A 13,859-nucleotide genomic window follows, 5' to 3' on the forward strand; every position below is an offset into this window, starting at 1 on the left:
TCATAAAAAATTCAATGCCACGTTCCGACAATAGCCGACAACGATATGCAATAAAGTGCGGGCAGCAAAATGTGTCACCGTGTTACAAATAAAACCAAATGGGGGTCTATAAATAATGGTCCCAACGAATCAAGGATACGCTTCTTAAGAAAATAATTTGCAAGAATGAAAGATATTTATATCACAAATTTTAAGTTTAAAATATAAATTCTTATTTAAGAAAGAAAATGTAATAAAAAGTGTATAATATAAATTAAATAATTCATTGATTGAAAAAACAATATTTTTACTACGAATTGTATAATGTAAAAATATGAAATACCACAGAACAAATATATCTCATAAATTTGAAAATGGCATTTTTAATGGAATTTAAATAAATGGCTTGAAAGGGTTTAACTTATTTGTCCTCAAAAACTTTTTAAAAATGGTTCATACAAAAGGTATTTTGGATCAGAAAATTGTCACTCAAAAGTTGTTTAATTATAAAATGTATGGTAGCGCTGCATTCCATTTAATTAATTTTTAGTTTATTTTAAAAGCCTTGTTAAGCAAACAGGCTGGGATTGTTTAGTAAAATATTTTAATTCCGTAAAAATACAAAGTAGTTGCTTTTTTACCTATACCCCGTGGACTGAAATAAAAGCAAAGGCGGCAACATCAACGTCAGCGTCAAACTGCCAACAACAGACGCACACGAGGAACTGGGCACAGATCGTTCCGGGGACTAGAGATATGGGCACAGGACTCGGAGAATGGGAGGTGGGACCCGTGAGGTGGTCGCTTTGACCAACTGTTGTGGCAAACAAGTAAATAAATGACAAACTAAAGCCAAATTAAGTAAATAAAATTGTTGCCGCTGTCAGGGGCAAACGACATACGTCTGACACGGACACGAGAACATGGAGCCAGGACACAGGACATAGGACACAGGACTCCAAACCTGGAGACTGACAGGACACACAGGTTCGGGATCTCAGAGTCCTGTGACAGGCCTGAAAATGTCAACAAGTTGAATGCAACCAACACACACACACACGACTAAAATGTTACATAAACGATACTCAAGTCAAAGATCAGGTTGAGGTTAAAGGTCAGGCGGCAGAACTTTAATGTAAGAAAAACCATTTCAAAATTGAAACGAAAAAAAGGACGATAACCCCACAGGATATTCAGTCCAGCCTAGACAAGCCCAAAAGACTGTTCGCATTGGGCAGACAAACGCTGACATGTGTCAGAACGAAAAGCGCACAATTTATCAAAGGCAACAATATAGAAAATAAAACCAGGAAAAGCAGTGCAAAAATCTAAAGAGACAATGGGAGCTGGATAAATACAAAGAACTACAGAGTTTCGAGACTGTAGGATACCCGGCAAATGACTAACGATTTTTTAAAAATTGTATCAATTAAACAAAACTGTTGTAAAATCAATACAGAACTTTTTGGCACAATAAAAAAAATAAAACCAGAAAAATAATGAGACAAACTGGAAAAACAAATGCTTTTAGACTATATAAAACCCGGTCAAGGATTTTTAAATATTAAAACAATATTTTTACTATTTTTAAATTACTAAACATATCGTATTTAATTTTGTAAAAATTTCTTAACTTCAACTACAATTTACACTTTTACAAAAAAAGCCCAAAGATTTAAAGCGACAAATGGTAACAAAAAAGTTTCGAAAGGACAACCAAATCCTGGTTTAAGCCAAGAAATGAGCTTAGAAGTGGTAAAAAAAAAACAAAAAAGTGGCAGGAGAAGAGCCTCGTTGACGACAATGGAATTGGTCAGGCAGAGATAGTGGCCAAAAAGAAGGGAGACAAGCTTTGGTTGATGATACGTAAGTCAAATGAAAAATCGACTCCCCAAGTGGGTGACTTTTGCATGTGTCCTTGTGGCTCCTTGTAGACTCATTCATCACACTACCCCTAAAAAAGGAGCAAAAACTGTGAAGAAGCATGCAACTTCCGCCATTTCGCAGAGGAAAATCCCATATCTTCGTCTTTTTCGCTTTTTTTTTTTTTACCAGTTATGCGATTATTTTTGTTTATGTGGACGATTATCCAGAGAAATGGGTTTATGGAAATTCACTGACCACGCCTACGCCATTTTCATGTATGGATGGTTGTTAAACAATAAAATTGTTTAGTATAAACTTGCAACATTTATATGTGTTTTTAGATTACCTTAAAATTGCATGACTTGAATTGAGATTGAATTAAATTTAATGTACCCTTAAAAGTGGTGAAAACAAATATATAGTTTATTTTTTAAGAGGTTGAGTTAAATACCCCACAAAAACTGAAAAGTAATGATGACTTTCTTTTATACGAGTATGCTCACAGCATATTACAGAGTAAAACAACTTTGCAGCGAAGGACAAAAGTAATTTTTCCATTTAATTTTTGGTACAGATTTGGAACATTTATTTTTTGCTTAATGAAAAATTGTTGTGACTTTTTATGCAGTGCGGTTTTTATTGTTTGTTGGCTGTGTGCTGAGTTTTATACAGCACCCACATGCCCCCACATTCCGTATTGTTTGTGTTTCATTAAGATTTTTTGTCATTGTCGAGAGTTAGCTCCTCTGTATTACGTGTTGTGATAAAACTAATGCTGACTTTGGGCTGACCCCTTTTTCTGGCTCATATATAGTAAGCTATATGTACATACGTGTGCCTTGAAAGCAACAAAAAATGGCCATAATTATAGCTGCTGAGGTCACAAAAAGTTTACATATCCATGTGCGTATGTTTCTGTGGTCGGTTCGGTTTGGTTTGGTTTTGGTTTTGGTTTTTCTAGCTTTGGCATTCAAGTAAAATGCAATTACACCCGTATCTATTACACTCGCAATTGTTCCACTGTCTGTGTGCATTGGTGTGTGTTCAAGTTATGTTGTGCAATTTTATATTGAGGTCACTGCTACTGACAGTAATTTATAAAAGTTTTGTTCATTTTTTCCACTCGGGGCTCAAAAAAGGTCAAGAGTTTTGCTCATTTGCAGTCACTTGATGTTGGCTGTATAGTGGGAACGGGACTATGCGAGATTAAATTGGAATTATGTGGGAAACAAAACAAAGCCATGAGTTTGCAAGAACTAAATGTGCCAGCAGATTTTTTTTATCATCTTCGGTGGTTTTCATGCGAGTCATAAATAAATGCAGATCGAAAAGAACCATTTTTTGTTTTAATGTTAATTAAAAAATTATAGTTGAGGTGAAAACTATTAATAAATTAAAAATATTGTGGCTTCAAAATAATTAGACAATGAATTTTTGGCCTTAATATACTTTTTATTTATATTTGTTTTTTTATATACTTTAACTTGTAACACTCTATAATATAAAAAATTAATTGTTTTAAATTTAATCTTACTTAGTATACATTTTATAGATAACAAACAGAAAAACTTTAAAAAAATGTTTACTTTAATTTTAAATGAAGCCAAAAAAAATATATTAAATTTTTTTTTATATTATTATTAAATTTTAAAATATATGTTAACTTTTATTTTACAAGCAACCCATAAAACCTTAGTTCAAAAATCATTATTATTATTCTTCAAAAATCTTTTAATACTGCTACGATGATTAGTATGCTTCAGTATTATTCCGAATTTTTAAGCCGTATTTGTTACTTAAGCTTTGACGTATTTTTTATGTATTTAAGCCCATAATGCCTAAAATTATAAAAATAAATATTTATTAGGATGCTAATTTCAAAAACTCTTGTTCAAAACAATTTGCTAAGTTGAAAATCCACAAAACTTCTCGCTGGCGCCATCTACCTTCTCGCTGGTTCAAAATTCCCAGTTAGTCTCTTTTTTCTAATGCGCAGACTCAACTCATCTCGGAGTAGTAAAAACCATTACTCATTCAGCCCAGTAAAAGCAGCGATGCCGAAAGAAATCAGAGAAGCTGCTGGGCAGAGTTGAAACTTCACTTCAAATATGAAGTAAGTAACGATGTGGGCAGTTATATTTAAAGAAGCTCAAGTATATATGTTGCATCTTTATTTGTAATATGAAAATGCATAAAAAATAAATAAAAATGTTTGTATTACACAAGAGGTAAAAAAATTAATAAAGGCTATGTCTGAAAGAGCGTAAAACTGATTGCGAGGCACTTAAGTTTTTACGACTCGCTTTGGCCTTAAAGTGTGGCATTAAATTTGGTATCCTTTGCCGTATTTAAGCAAGCCATGAAATATGCATGAGAATCTGTCTGACCGACCAATTCCCATCGAAATACGGATGCAGGAGTTCGAAAAAAACAGAAATGGGAGCCAGCTTGCGGAAAATCGAGGGGACAAGGCCAAAAGTCGTCAAACTGTGAAAGCGGCTCAAACCACTCGAAAACCAGGAAAACCCAAAAAAAAAACATTTTCATGTGTTGCGCCTGCCGGCGGTCAAGTGTTAAAGTATTTCGCAAAATATATTCGCACCCGTTGCGAACTTTATTAATATTATTTTTATGATTATTATTGCGGCCCTGGACGTGAGCTGGCATAATTACCCCGACGATGTCCTGTCCGAAAATGGCCAATCGCAGTGATAATAAAAACGCATAAATGCCGCCGCCGCCAGCACATCAGCACATGGAAATGGAAGCACAACGGACAGCGACAATATTTTAATTAACTTAATTAAGCAATTTTTATTTGCCCACAGCCAGGTGAGGTGAAGCTGCATCATCAGCAGCAGCCCGAAAATCCCCGCACTTTGCCCCAAAAAGTATTATCTGATGTGTCCGGGTCCTGCTGAATCATCACAGAATACGCAAGCTGAAATGTGGGATAAAAGTTCGTGCTTTCACATTTAACATAATATGCTTTATAGAAATATTATTATTATTAAATAATACCGATGTCTAAAGGTTTTAGAGATATGACTTTTCCAACTCGGATTGTAGGTCACTTTTCTGCAAAGCCATTTATTGACAAAGTAGAACGGGCTTACATAAAAAAATTACAGCTCAAAATTACAAAACAATTTTTAAACGCAGAGCTCATAAGACTTGATCCCAAGACTTTACAGATATACCATTTTGTAATCGCAAGTTTGAAAGAAAATTTATGGACTTAAAACTGCAGGGTTTTAATTACTTTTCCAGCAAGCCAAATGGCTTAAAAATTTTGTAAATGATAAAAAATATAGTCGAAATTATAATATAATTTTTTAACCCAGATTTTTAGAAATTGATGCCTGAAAGAAGAGTTATGGACTTAGAACTGCAAAATTTTGGTCACTTTTCCGCAACGACGATTTTTTCGGAGATTTAGTAAGGGGCTACATCATAAAAATGGCAAAAAATCGTCCCGAAATTACAAACCAATCCTTAAATGCAGAGTTTTAGAGACTAAAGCCCCAGTTCTTTAAAGATATGCCATTTTGAAATCGGATGCTTGCAAGAAAAGTTATGGAAATAAAACTGCAGGTTATTGGTACCATTTTTACAATGATTTTTTTTTGGAAATTTAATTAAGAAGATATGTCAAAAAATAAAAAAACAATATTTTAAAACAAAATTTAAATGCAAATTTTTACAGGCTTAAGCCACGAGACTTTAAAAATTTACAACTTTGAAATCGGAATCGTAAAAGAAAAGTTATGGATTTAGAACTGCAGATTTTTGGTCACTTTTCCGAAACGACGATTTTTTCGGAGATTTAGTAAGGGGATACATCATAAAAATGGCAAAAAATCGACCTGAAAGTACAAACCAATCTTTAAATGCAAAGTTTAAGAGACTAAAGCCCCAGTTCTTTAAAGATATGCCATTTTGAAATCGGATGCTTGCAAGAAAAGTTATGGAAATAAAACTGCAGGTTATTGGTACCATTTTTACAATGATTTTTTTTTGGAAATTTAATTAAGAAGATATGTCAAAAAATAAAAAAAACAATATTTTAAAACAAAATTTAAATGCAAATTTTTAGAGGCTTAAGCCACAAGACTTTAAAGATATACAACTTTGAAATTGGATGCGTGAGAGAAAAGTTATGGATTTAGAACTGCAGATTTTTGGTCACTTTTCCGCAAAGACGATTTTTTCGGAGATTTAGTAAGGGGTTACATCATAAAAATGGCAAAAAATCATACCGAAATTACAAACCAATCCTTAAACGCAGAGTTTTAGAGACTGAAGTCCCAATACTTTAAAAATATGCCATTTCGAAATCGGATGTTTGCAAGAAAAGTTATGGAATTAAAACTGCAGGTTCTTGGTTCCATTTTTACCACGATTTTTTTCCGGAAATTAATTAAGAAGATATGTCAAAAAATAAAAAACCCAAAATTTTAAAACAAAATTTAAATGCAAATTTTTAGAGGCTTAAGCCACAAGACTTTAAAGATATACAACTTTGAAATCGGATGCGTGAAAGAAAAGTTATGGATTTAAAACTGCAGAATTTTGGTCACTTTTCCGCAAAGACGATTTTTTCGGAGATTTAGTAAGAGGCTACATCATAAAAATGGCAAAAAATCGTCCCGAAACTACAAACCAATCCTTAAATGCAGAGTTTTAGAGACTAAAGCCCCAGTTCTTTAAAGATATGCCATTTCGAAATCTGATGTTTGCAAGAAAAGTTATGGAATTAAAACTGCAGGTTCTTGGTTCCATTTTTACCACGATTTTTTTCCGGAAATTAATTAAGAAGATATGTCAAAAAATAAAAAACCCAAAATTTTAAAACAAAATTTAAATGCAAATTTTTAGGGGCTTAAGCCACAAGACTTTAAAGATATACAACTTTGAAATTTAATGCGTGAAAGAAAAGTTATGGATTTAAAACTGCAGAATTTTGGTCACTTTTCCGCAAAGACGATTTTTTCGGAGATTTAGTAAGGGGCTACATCATAAAAATGGCAAAAAATCATACCGAAATTACAAACCAATCCTTAAACGCAGAGTTTTAGAGACTGAAGTCCCAATACTTTAAAAATATGCCATTTCTAAATCGGATGTTTGCAAGAAAAGTTATGGAATTAAAACTGCAGGTTCTTGGTTCCATTTTTACCACGATTTTTTTTGGGAATTAATTAAGAAAATATGTCAAAAAATAAAAAACCCAAAATTTTAAAACAAAATTTAAATGCAAATTTTTAGAGGCTTAAGCCACAAGAATTTAAAGATATACAACTTTGAAATTGGATGCGTGAGAGAAAAGTTATGGATTTAGAACTGCAGATTTTTGGTCACTTTTCCGCAAAGACGATTTTTTCGGAGATTTAGTAAGGGGTTACATCATAAAAATGGCAAAAAATCATACCGAAATTACAAACCAATCCTTAAACGCAGAGTTTTAGAGACTGAAGTCCCAATACTTTAAAAATATGCCATTTCGAAATCGGATGTTTGCAAGAAAAGTTATGGAATTAAAACTGCAGGTTCTTGGTTCCATTTTTACCACGATTTTTTTTGGGAATTAATTAAGAAAATATGTCAAAAAATAAAAAACCCAAAATTTTAAAACAAAATTTAAATGCAAATTTTTAGAGGCTTAAGCCACAAGAATTTAAAGATATACAACTTTGAAATTTAATGCGTGAAAGAAAAGTTATGGATTTAAAACTGCAGAATTTTGGTCACTTTTCCGCAAAGACGATTTTTTCGGAGATTTAGTAAGGGGCTACATCATAAAAATGGCAAAAAATCGTCCCGAAATTACAAACCAATCCTTAAATGCAGAGTTTTAGAGACTAAAGCCCCAGTTCTTTAAAGATATGCCATTTTGAAATCGGATGCTTGCAAGAAAAGTTATGGAATTAAAACTGCAGGTTATTGGTACCACTTTTACAATGATTTTTTTGGAAATTTAATTAAGGAGATATGTCAAAAAATAAAAAAACAATATTTTAAAACAAAATTTAAATGCAAATTTTTACAGGCTTAAGCCACGAGACTTTAAAAATTTACAACTTTGAAATCGGAATCGTAAAAGAAAAGTTATGGATTTAGAACTGCAGATTTTTGGTCACTTTTCCGAAACGACGATTTTTTCGGAGATTTAGTAAGGGGATACATCATAAAAATGGCAAAAAATCGACCTGAAAGTACAAACCAATCTTTAAATGCAAAGTTTAAGAGACTAAAGCCCCAGTTCTTTAAAGATATGCCATTTTGAAATCGGATGCTTGCAAGAAAAGTTATGGAACTAAAACTGCAGGTTATTGGTACCACTTTTACAATGATTTTTTTGGAAATTTAATTAAGGAGATATGTCAAAAAATAAAAAAACAATATTTTAAAACAAAATTTAAATGCAAATTTTTACAGGCTTTAGCCACGAGACTTTAAAGATTTACAAGTTTGAAATCGGAATCGTAAAAGAAAAGTTATGGATTTAGAACTGCAGATTTTTGGTCACTTTTCCGCAACGACGATTTTTTCGGAGATTTAGTAAGGGGATACATCATAAAAATGGCAAAAAAATCGACCCGAAATTACAAACCAATCTTTAAATGCAAAGTTTAAGAGACTAAAGCCCCAGTTCTTTAAAGATATGCCATTTTGAAATCGGATGCTTGCAAGAAAAGTTATGGAAATAAAACTGCAGGTTATTGGTACCATTTTTACAATGATTTTTTTTGGAAATTTAATTAAGAAGATATGTCAAAAAATAAAAAAACAATATTTTAAAACAAAATTTAAATGCAAATTTTTAGAGGCTTAAGCCACAAGACTTTAAAGATATACAACTTTGAAATTGGATGCGTGAGAAAAAAGTTATGGATTTAGAACTGCAGATTTTTGGTCACTTTTCCGCAAAGACGATTTTTTCGGAGATTTAGTAAGGGGTTACATCATAAAAATGGCAAAAAATCGAACCGAAATTACAAACCAATCCTTAAACGCAGAGTCTTAGAGACTGAAGTCCCAATACTTTAAAAATTTGCCATTTCGAAATCGGATGTTTGCAAGAAAAGTTATGGAATTAAAACTGCAGGTTCTTGGTTCCATTTTTACCACGATTTTTTTTGGGAATTAATTAAGAAAATATGTCAAAAAATAAAAAACCCAAAATTTTAAAACAAAATTTAAATGCAAATTTTTAGAGGCTTAAGCCACAAGAATTTAAAGATATACAACTTTGAAATTTAATGCGTGAAAGAAAAGTTATGGATTTAAAACTGCAGAATTTTGGTCACTTTTCCGCAAAGACGATTTTTTCGGAGATTTAGTAAGGGGCTACATCATAAAAATGGCAAAAAATCGTCCCGAAATTACAAACCAATCCTTAAATGCAGAGTTTTAGAGACTAAAGCCCCAGTTCTTTAAAGATATGCCATTTTGAAATCGGATGCTTGCAAGAAAAGTTATGGAATTAAAACTGCAGGTTATTGGTACCACTTTTACAATGATTTTTTTGGAAATTTAATTAAGGAGATATGTCAAAAAATAAAAAAACAATATTTTAAAACAAAATTTAAATGCAAATTTTTACAGGCTTAAGCCACGAGACTTTAAAAATTTACAACTTTGAAATCGGAATCGTAAAAGAAAAGTTATGGATTTAGAACTGCAGATTTTTGGTCACTTTTCCGAAACGACGATTTTTTCGGAGATTTAGTAAGGGGATACATCATAAAAATGGCAAAAAATCGACCTGAAAGTACAAACCAATCTTTAAATGCAAAGTTTAAGAGACTAAAGCCCCAGTTCTTTAAAGATATGCCATTTTGAAATCGGATGCTTGCAAGAAAAGTTATGGAACTAAAACTGCAGGTTATTGGTACCACTTTTACAATGATTTTTTTGGAAATTTAATTAAGGAGATATGTCAAAAATAAAAAAACAATATTTTAAAACAAAATTTAAATGCAAATTTTTACAGGCTTTAGCCACGAGACTTTAAAGATTTACAAGTTTGAAATCGGAATCGTAAAAGAAAAGTTATGGATTTAGAACTGCAGATTTTTGGTCACTTTTCCGCAACGACGATTTTTTCGGAGATTTAGTAAGGGGATACATCATAAAAATGGCAAAAAAATCGACCCGAAATTACAAACCAATCTTTAAATGCAAAGTTTAAGAGACTAAAGCCCCAGTTCTTTAAAGATATGCCATTTTGAAATCGGATGCTTGCAAGAAAAGTTATGGAAATAAAACTGCAGGTTATTGGTACCATTTTTACAATGATTTTTTTTGGAAATTTAATTAAGAAGATATGTCAAAAAATAAAAAAACAATATTTTAAAACAAAATTTAAATGCAAATTTTTAGAGGCTTAAGCCACAAGACTTTAAAGATATACAACTTTGAAATTGGATGCGTGAGAAAAAAGTTATGGATTTAGAACTGCAGATTTTTGGTCACTTTTCCGCAAAGACGATTTTTTCGGAGATTTAGTAAGGGGTTACATCATAAAAATGGCAAAAAATCGAACCGAAATTACAAACCAATCCTTAAACGCAGAGTCTTAGAGACTGAAGTCCCAATACTTTAAAAATTTGCCATTTCGAAATCGGATGTTTGCAAGAAAAGTTATGGAATTAAAACTGCAGGTTCTTGGTTCCATTTTTACCACGATTTTTTTTGGGAATTAATTAAGAAAATATGTCAAAAAATAAAAAACCCAAAATTTTAAAACAAAATTTAAATGCAAATTTTTAGAGGCTTAAGCCACAAGAATTTAAAGATATACAACTTTGAAATTTAATGCGTGAAAGAAAAGTTATGGATTTAAAACTGCAGAATTTTGGTCACTTTTCCGCAAAGACGATTTTTTCGGAGATTTAGTAAGGGGCTACATCATAAAAATGGCAAAAAGTCGTCCCGAAATTACAAACCAATCCTTAAACGCAGAGTTTTAGAGACTAAAGCCCCAGTTCTTTAAAGATATGCCATTTTGAAATCGGATGCTTGCAAGAAAAGTTATGGAATTAAAACTGCAGGTTATTGGTACCACTTTTACAATAATTTTTTTGGAAATTTAATTAAGGAGATATGTCAAAAAATAAAAAAACAATATTTTAAAACAAAATTTAAATGCAAATTTTTACAGGCTTTAGCCACGAGACTTTAAAGATTTACAAGTTTGAAATCGGAATCGTAAAAGAAAAGTTATGGATTTAGAACTGCAGATTTTTGGTCACTTTTCCGCAACGACGATTTTTTTCGGAGATTTAGTAAGGGGATACATCATAAAAATGGCAAAAAATCGACCTGAAATTACAAACCAATCTTTAAATGCAAAGTTTAAGAGACTAAAGCCCCAGTTCTTTAAAGATATGCCATTTTGAAATCGGATGCTTGCAAGAAAAGTTATGGAATTAAAACTGCAGGTTTTTGGTACCATTTTTACAATGATTGTTTTTGGAAATTTAATAAGGAAGATATGTCAAAAAATAAAAAAACAATATTTTAAAACAAAATTTAAATGCAAATTTTAAGAGGCTTAAGCCACAAGACTTTTAAGATATACAACTTTGAAATTGGATGCGTGAGAGAAAAGTTATAGATTTAGAACTGCAGATTTTTGGTCACTTTTCTGCAAAGACTACTTTTTCGGAGATTTAGTTAGGGGTTACATCATAAAAATGGCAAAAAATCGTACCGAAATTACAAACCAATCCTTTAATGTAGAGTGTTAGAGACTAAAGCCCCAGTACTTTTAAGATATGCCATTTTGAAATCGGATGCTTGCAAGAAAAGTTATGAAATTAAAACTGCAGGTTATTGGTACAATAAAAAAAACAATATTTTAAAACAAAATTTAAATGCAAATTTTTAGAGGCTTAAGCCACAAGACTTTAAGGATGTACAACTTCGAAATCGGATGTGTGAAAAAAAAGTTATGAACTTAGAACTGCATGTTCTATTTCCATTCTATCAAGTTTGTTTCTTCTCTGTTTAAATAAAGTAAGTCAATTTCGAGTAACAAGCATTTAATTTAATATCAGATCAAGTAAGTCGCCCCGGGAAAATGTTTTAGAATTTGTCGAAAAATAATTTGTGGGAACTTCAGTTTACCATGTGTTGATGTGACAGTTCAAGAAATGGATAATTAAATGCGCATAAACAGATATTGAAGTGTTGATATTCCATTGAAAGGCTGTGGCTTCTGCGTTTTGCTCCGGATAACAACGATGTGTGCCAGTTGGTGTAAGTGCTGAATCGATATTTAGCCGCTCTTGAAGAGCAGAATGGCCACTTGGCCCAGATAGAAGTATATGAAGTGGCGCGTCTCATGGGTCACATACGATCCAAAGTTGCGGCCGACGATGCAGTGCCAGGTGGGATTGTACTTCTTGTCGAACTCCTTCTTGATGTAGGCGGCAATGTCCTTCTCGATGTTGTACTTCTCCAAGGCCTGGGTGGCACAGTCCACAGCATCCTGCTGCATCTCCTCGCTCATGTCCGCATTCTTGATAACTGCCTTGCGATCCGACATCTTTGGTTCTTTTTTCGGTACCTTTCCTGATGGTTAATCTGGGGATTAAGCTTAGATTTCTATCTACTTTACGAATATTTATTTATTTTCAACGCACCCTGGTGCTCTCTGAATTCGGCTCTAGCTTCTGGCTTTTCGATTTTTTCTTCAGTGACTTGTACTTTTAGAACTTTGACAGCTAAATCAGCTGACTTTATTTCTTTACTAATTTTGTGGCTACCCTACAAGCTTCAAGGGTTTGCACACCTAAAATAGATAAAAACGTAGCACAACACTAGAAAAAGTGTTGGTCAGATATATGTTATACGTAACCAAGTCAAAATTTTAACTGCTAATAGCCTGATTCCATTGCGCATTTATTTACAGGGCTAAATGCAGCATATATAATAATTGTAAACAAATAAATGCAATTAAAAATCATTCGCCCCGAACGATTTTAGATAAAACAAGGGAAAACAATACTTTATTAGTGCCACCACTACAACAGCTGATTTTTACATGCAAGTATGGCGCAATTTTTGATTATTCTTTCTTTTTGATACATTTTATAAGTGATGTTCTGCTTTTTCAAGATTTACATACATTTTTCGCTATGTAGTTCACTATGAAAATGCCTAAGTGTGATGATTGGTAGATACCTGAATCGCACAAAAAACAAATTGGAAAGCAATTTAGTTATAAATTTCTTTTTTTCATAATCTTTTTTTTTTTATTTTTTGCTATACACTGCATATGCCTAATGTTTTAAAGAAGATATATAAGAAAAAGTTGGGAGGATTAATAGCTAAAATATGAAATATGTTATAAAAATATTTGGATTTTCAGTTGATAACTAAATTTATGTTAGTACGTAAGCTTTGAAAACAACTTAAACATTTAATTTACATGTTGGCTAGCCAGGTTGAGATTATATATTCTAGTTTTTCCGGAATCTAGGGATTTTCCATGCCAACCTGCCTCTGGTCACGTAGTAAACATGCAAATGGCATTAGAGTGGAAGGAAAAGCTTAGAGCGACTTCAAATCAGAATCGCATGACACGAGTTGCAGGCCGGAATTTGCACTTAATATGAAATTCGTTAATTTCCTCGCTACTGCTCTTTCCACATCCACACTGCAAAAGGTTGTTAAATTCGATTAGACATGCAACCTGCTCACGAGACTTCAACTTTTGAGGGGGGGGAGGGGAAATTTTAGATTGAATTTTAATAACAGCATTGCGCGGACACTAATCAAGTAATGCAACCAATTTGGAATAGGTTCGAGACATACCATATATAGAGTGTGTGTGCTTTTCACTCCTAACAACGACAACATTGTGAACAAATTTCACTTGTTATTCCTAATGAAAACGCTAATTTATTGGACACACGCTATGGTTATGGTCACGGTTCTTTTGCCAGGACTACTATATTTCTAAGCTTTGGTAATCTAATTTATGGAAGTTTTGCTTGGGCGGG

General features: G+C 32.5%; 1 protein-coding gene across 1 annotated transcript; it reads right to left on the reverse strand.

Annotated features, from left to right (window-relative positions):
* Nucleotides 1-11,877: 11,877 nt before the first annotated feature.
* LOC128261355 (dynein light chain 1, cytoplasmic) lies at nt 11,878-12,646 on the reverse strand. Its single transcript, XM_052995017.1, has 2 exons — nt 12,498-12,646; nt 11,878-12,438 (listed from the first exon to the last, which is right to left on the reverse strand). The coding sequence occupies exon 2, from the start codon at nt 12,398-12,400 to the stop codon at nt 12,131-12,133; it is 270 nt and encodes an 89-aa protein (XP_052850977.1). The 5' UTR covers nt 12,401-12,438; nt 12,498-12,646; the 3' UTR covers nt 11,878-12,130.
* Between the last annotated feature and the right edge of the window lie 1,213 nt (nt 12,647-13,859).

The sequence above is a fragment of the Drosophila gunungcola genome, unplaced genomic scaffold, assembly GCF_025200985.1.
Source record: "Drosophila gunungcola strain Sukarami unplaced genomic scaffold, Dgunungcola_SK_2 000001F, whole genome shotgun sequence".
NCBI lineage: Eukaryota > Metazoa > Arthropoda > Insecta > Diptera > Drosophilidae > Drosophila > Drosophila gunungcola.

Bases quoted from the DNA above. Each gene is read 5' to 3' on its own strand.
- LOC128261355 (XM_052995017.1), bottom strand. From the start codon at position 12,400: ATGTCGGATCGCAAGGCAGTTATCAAGAATGCGGACATGAGCGAGGAG.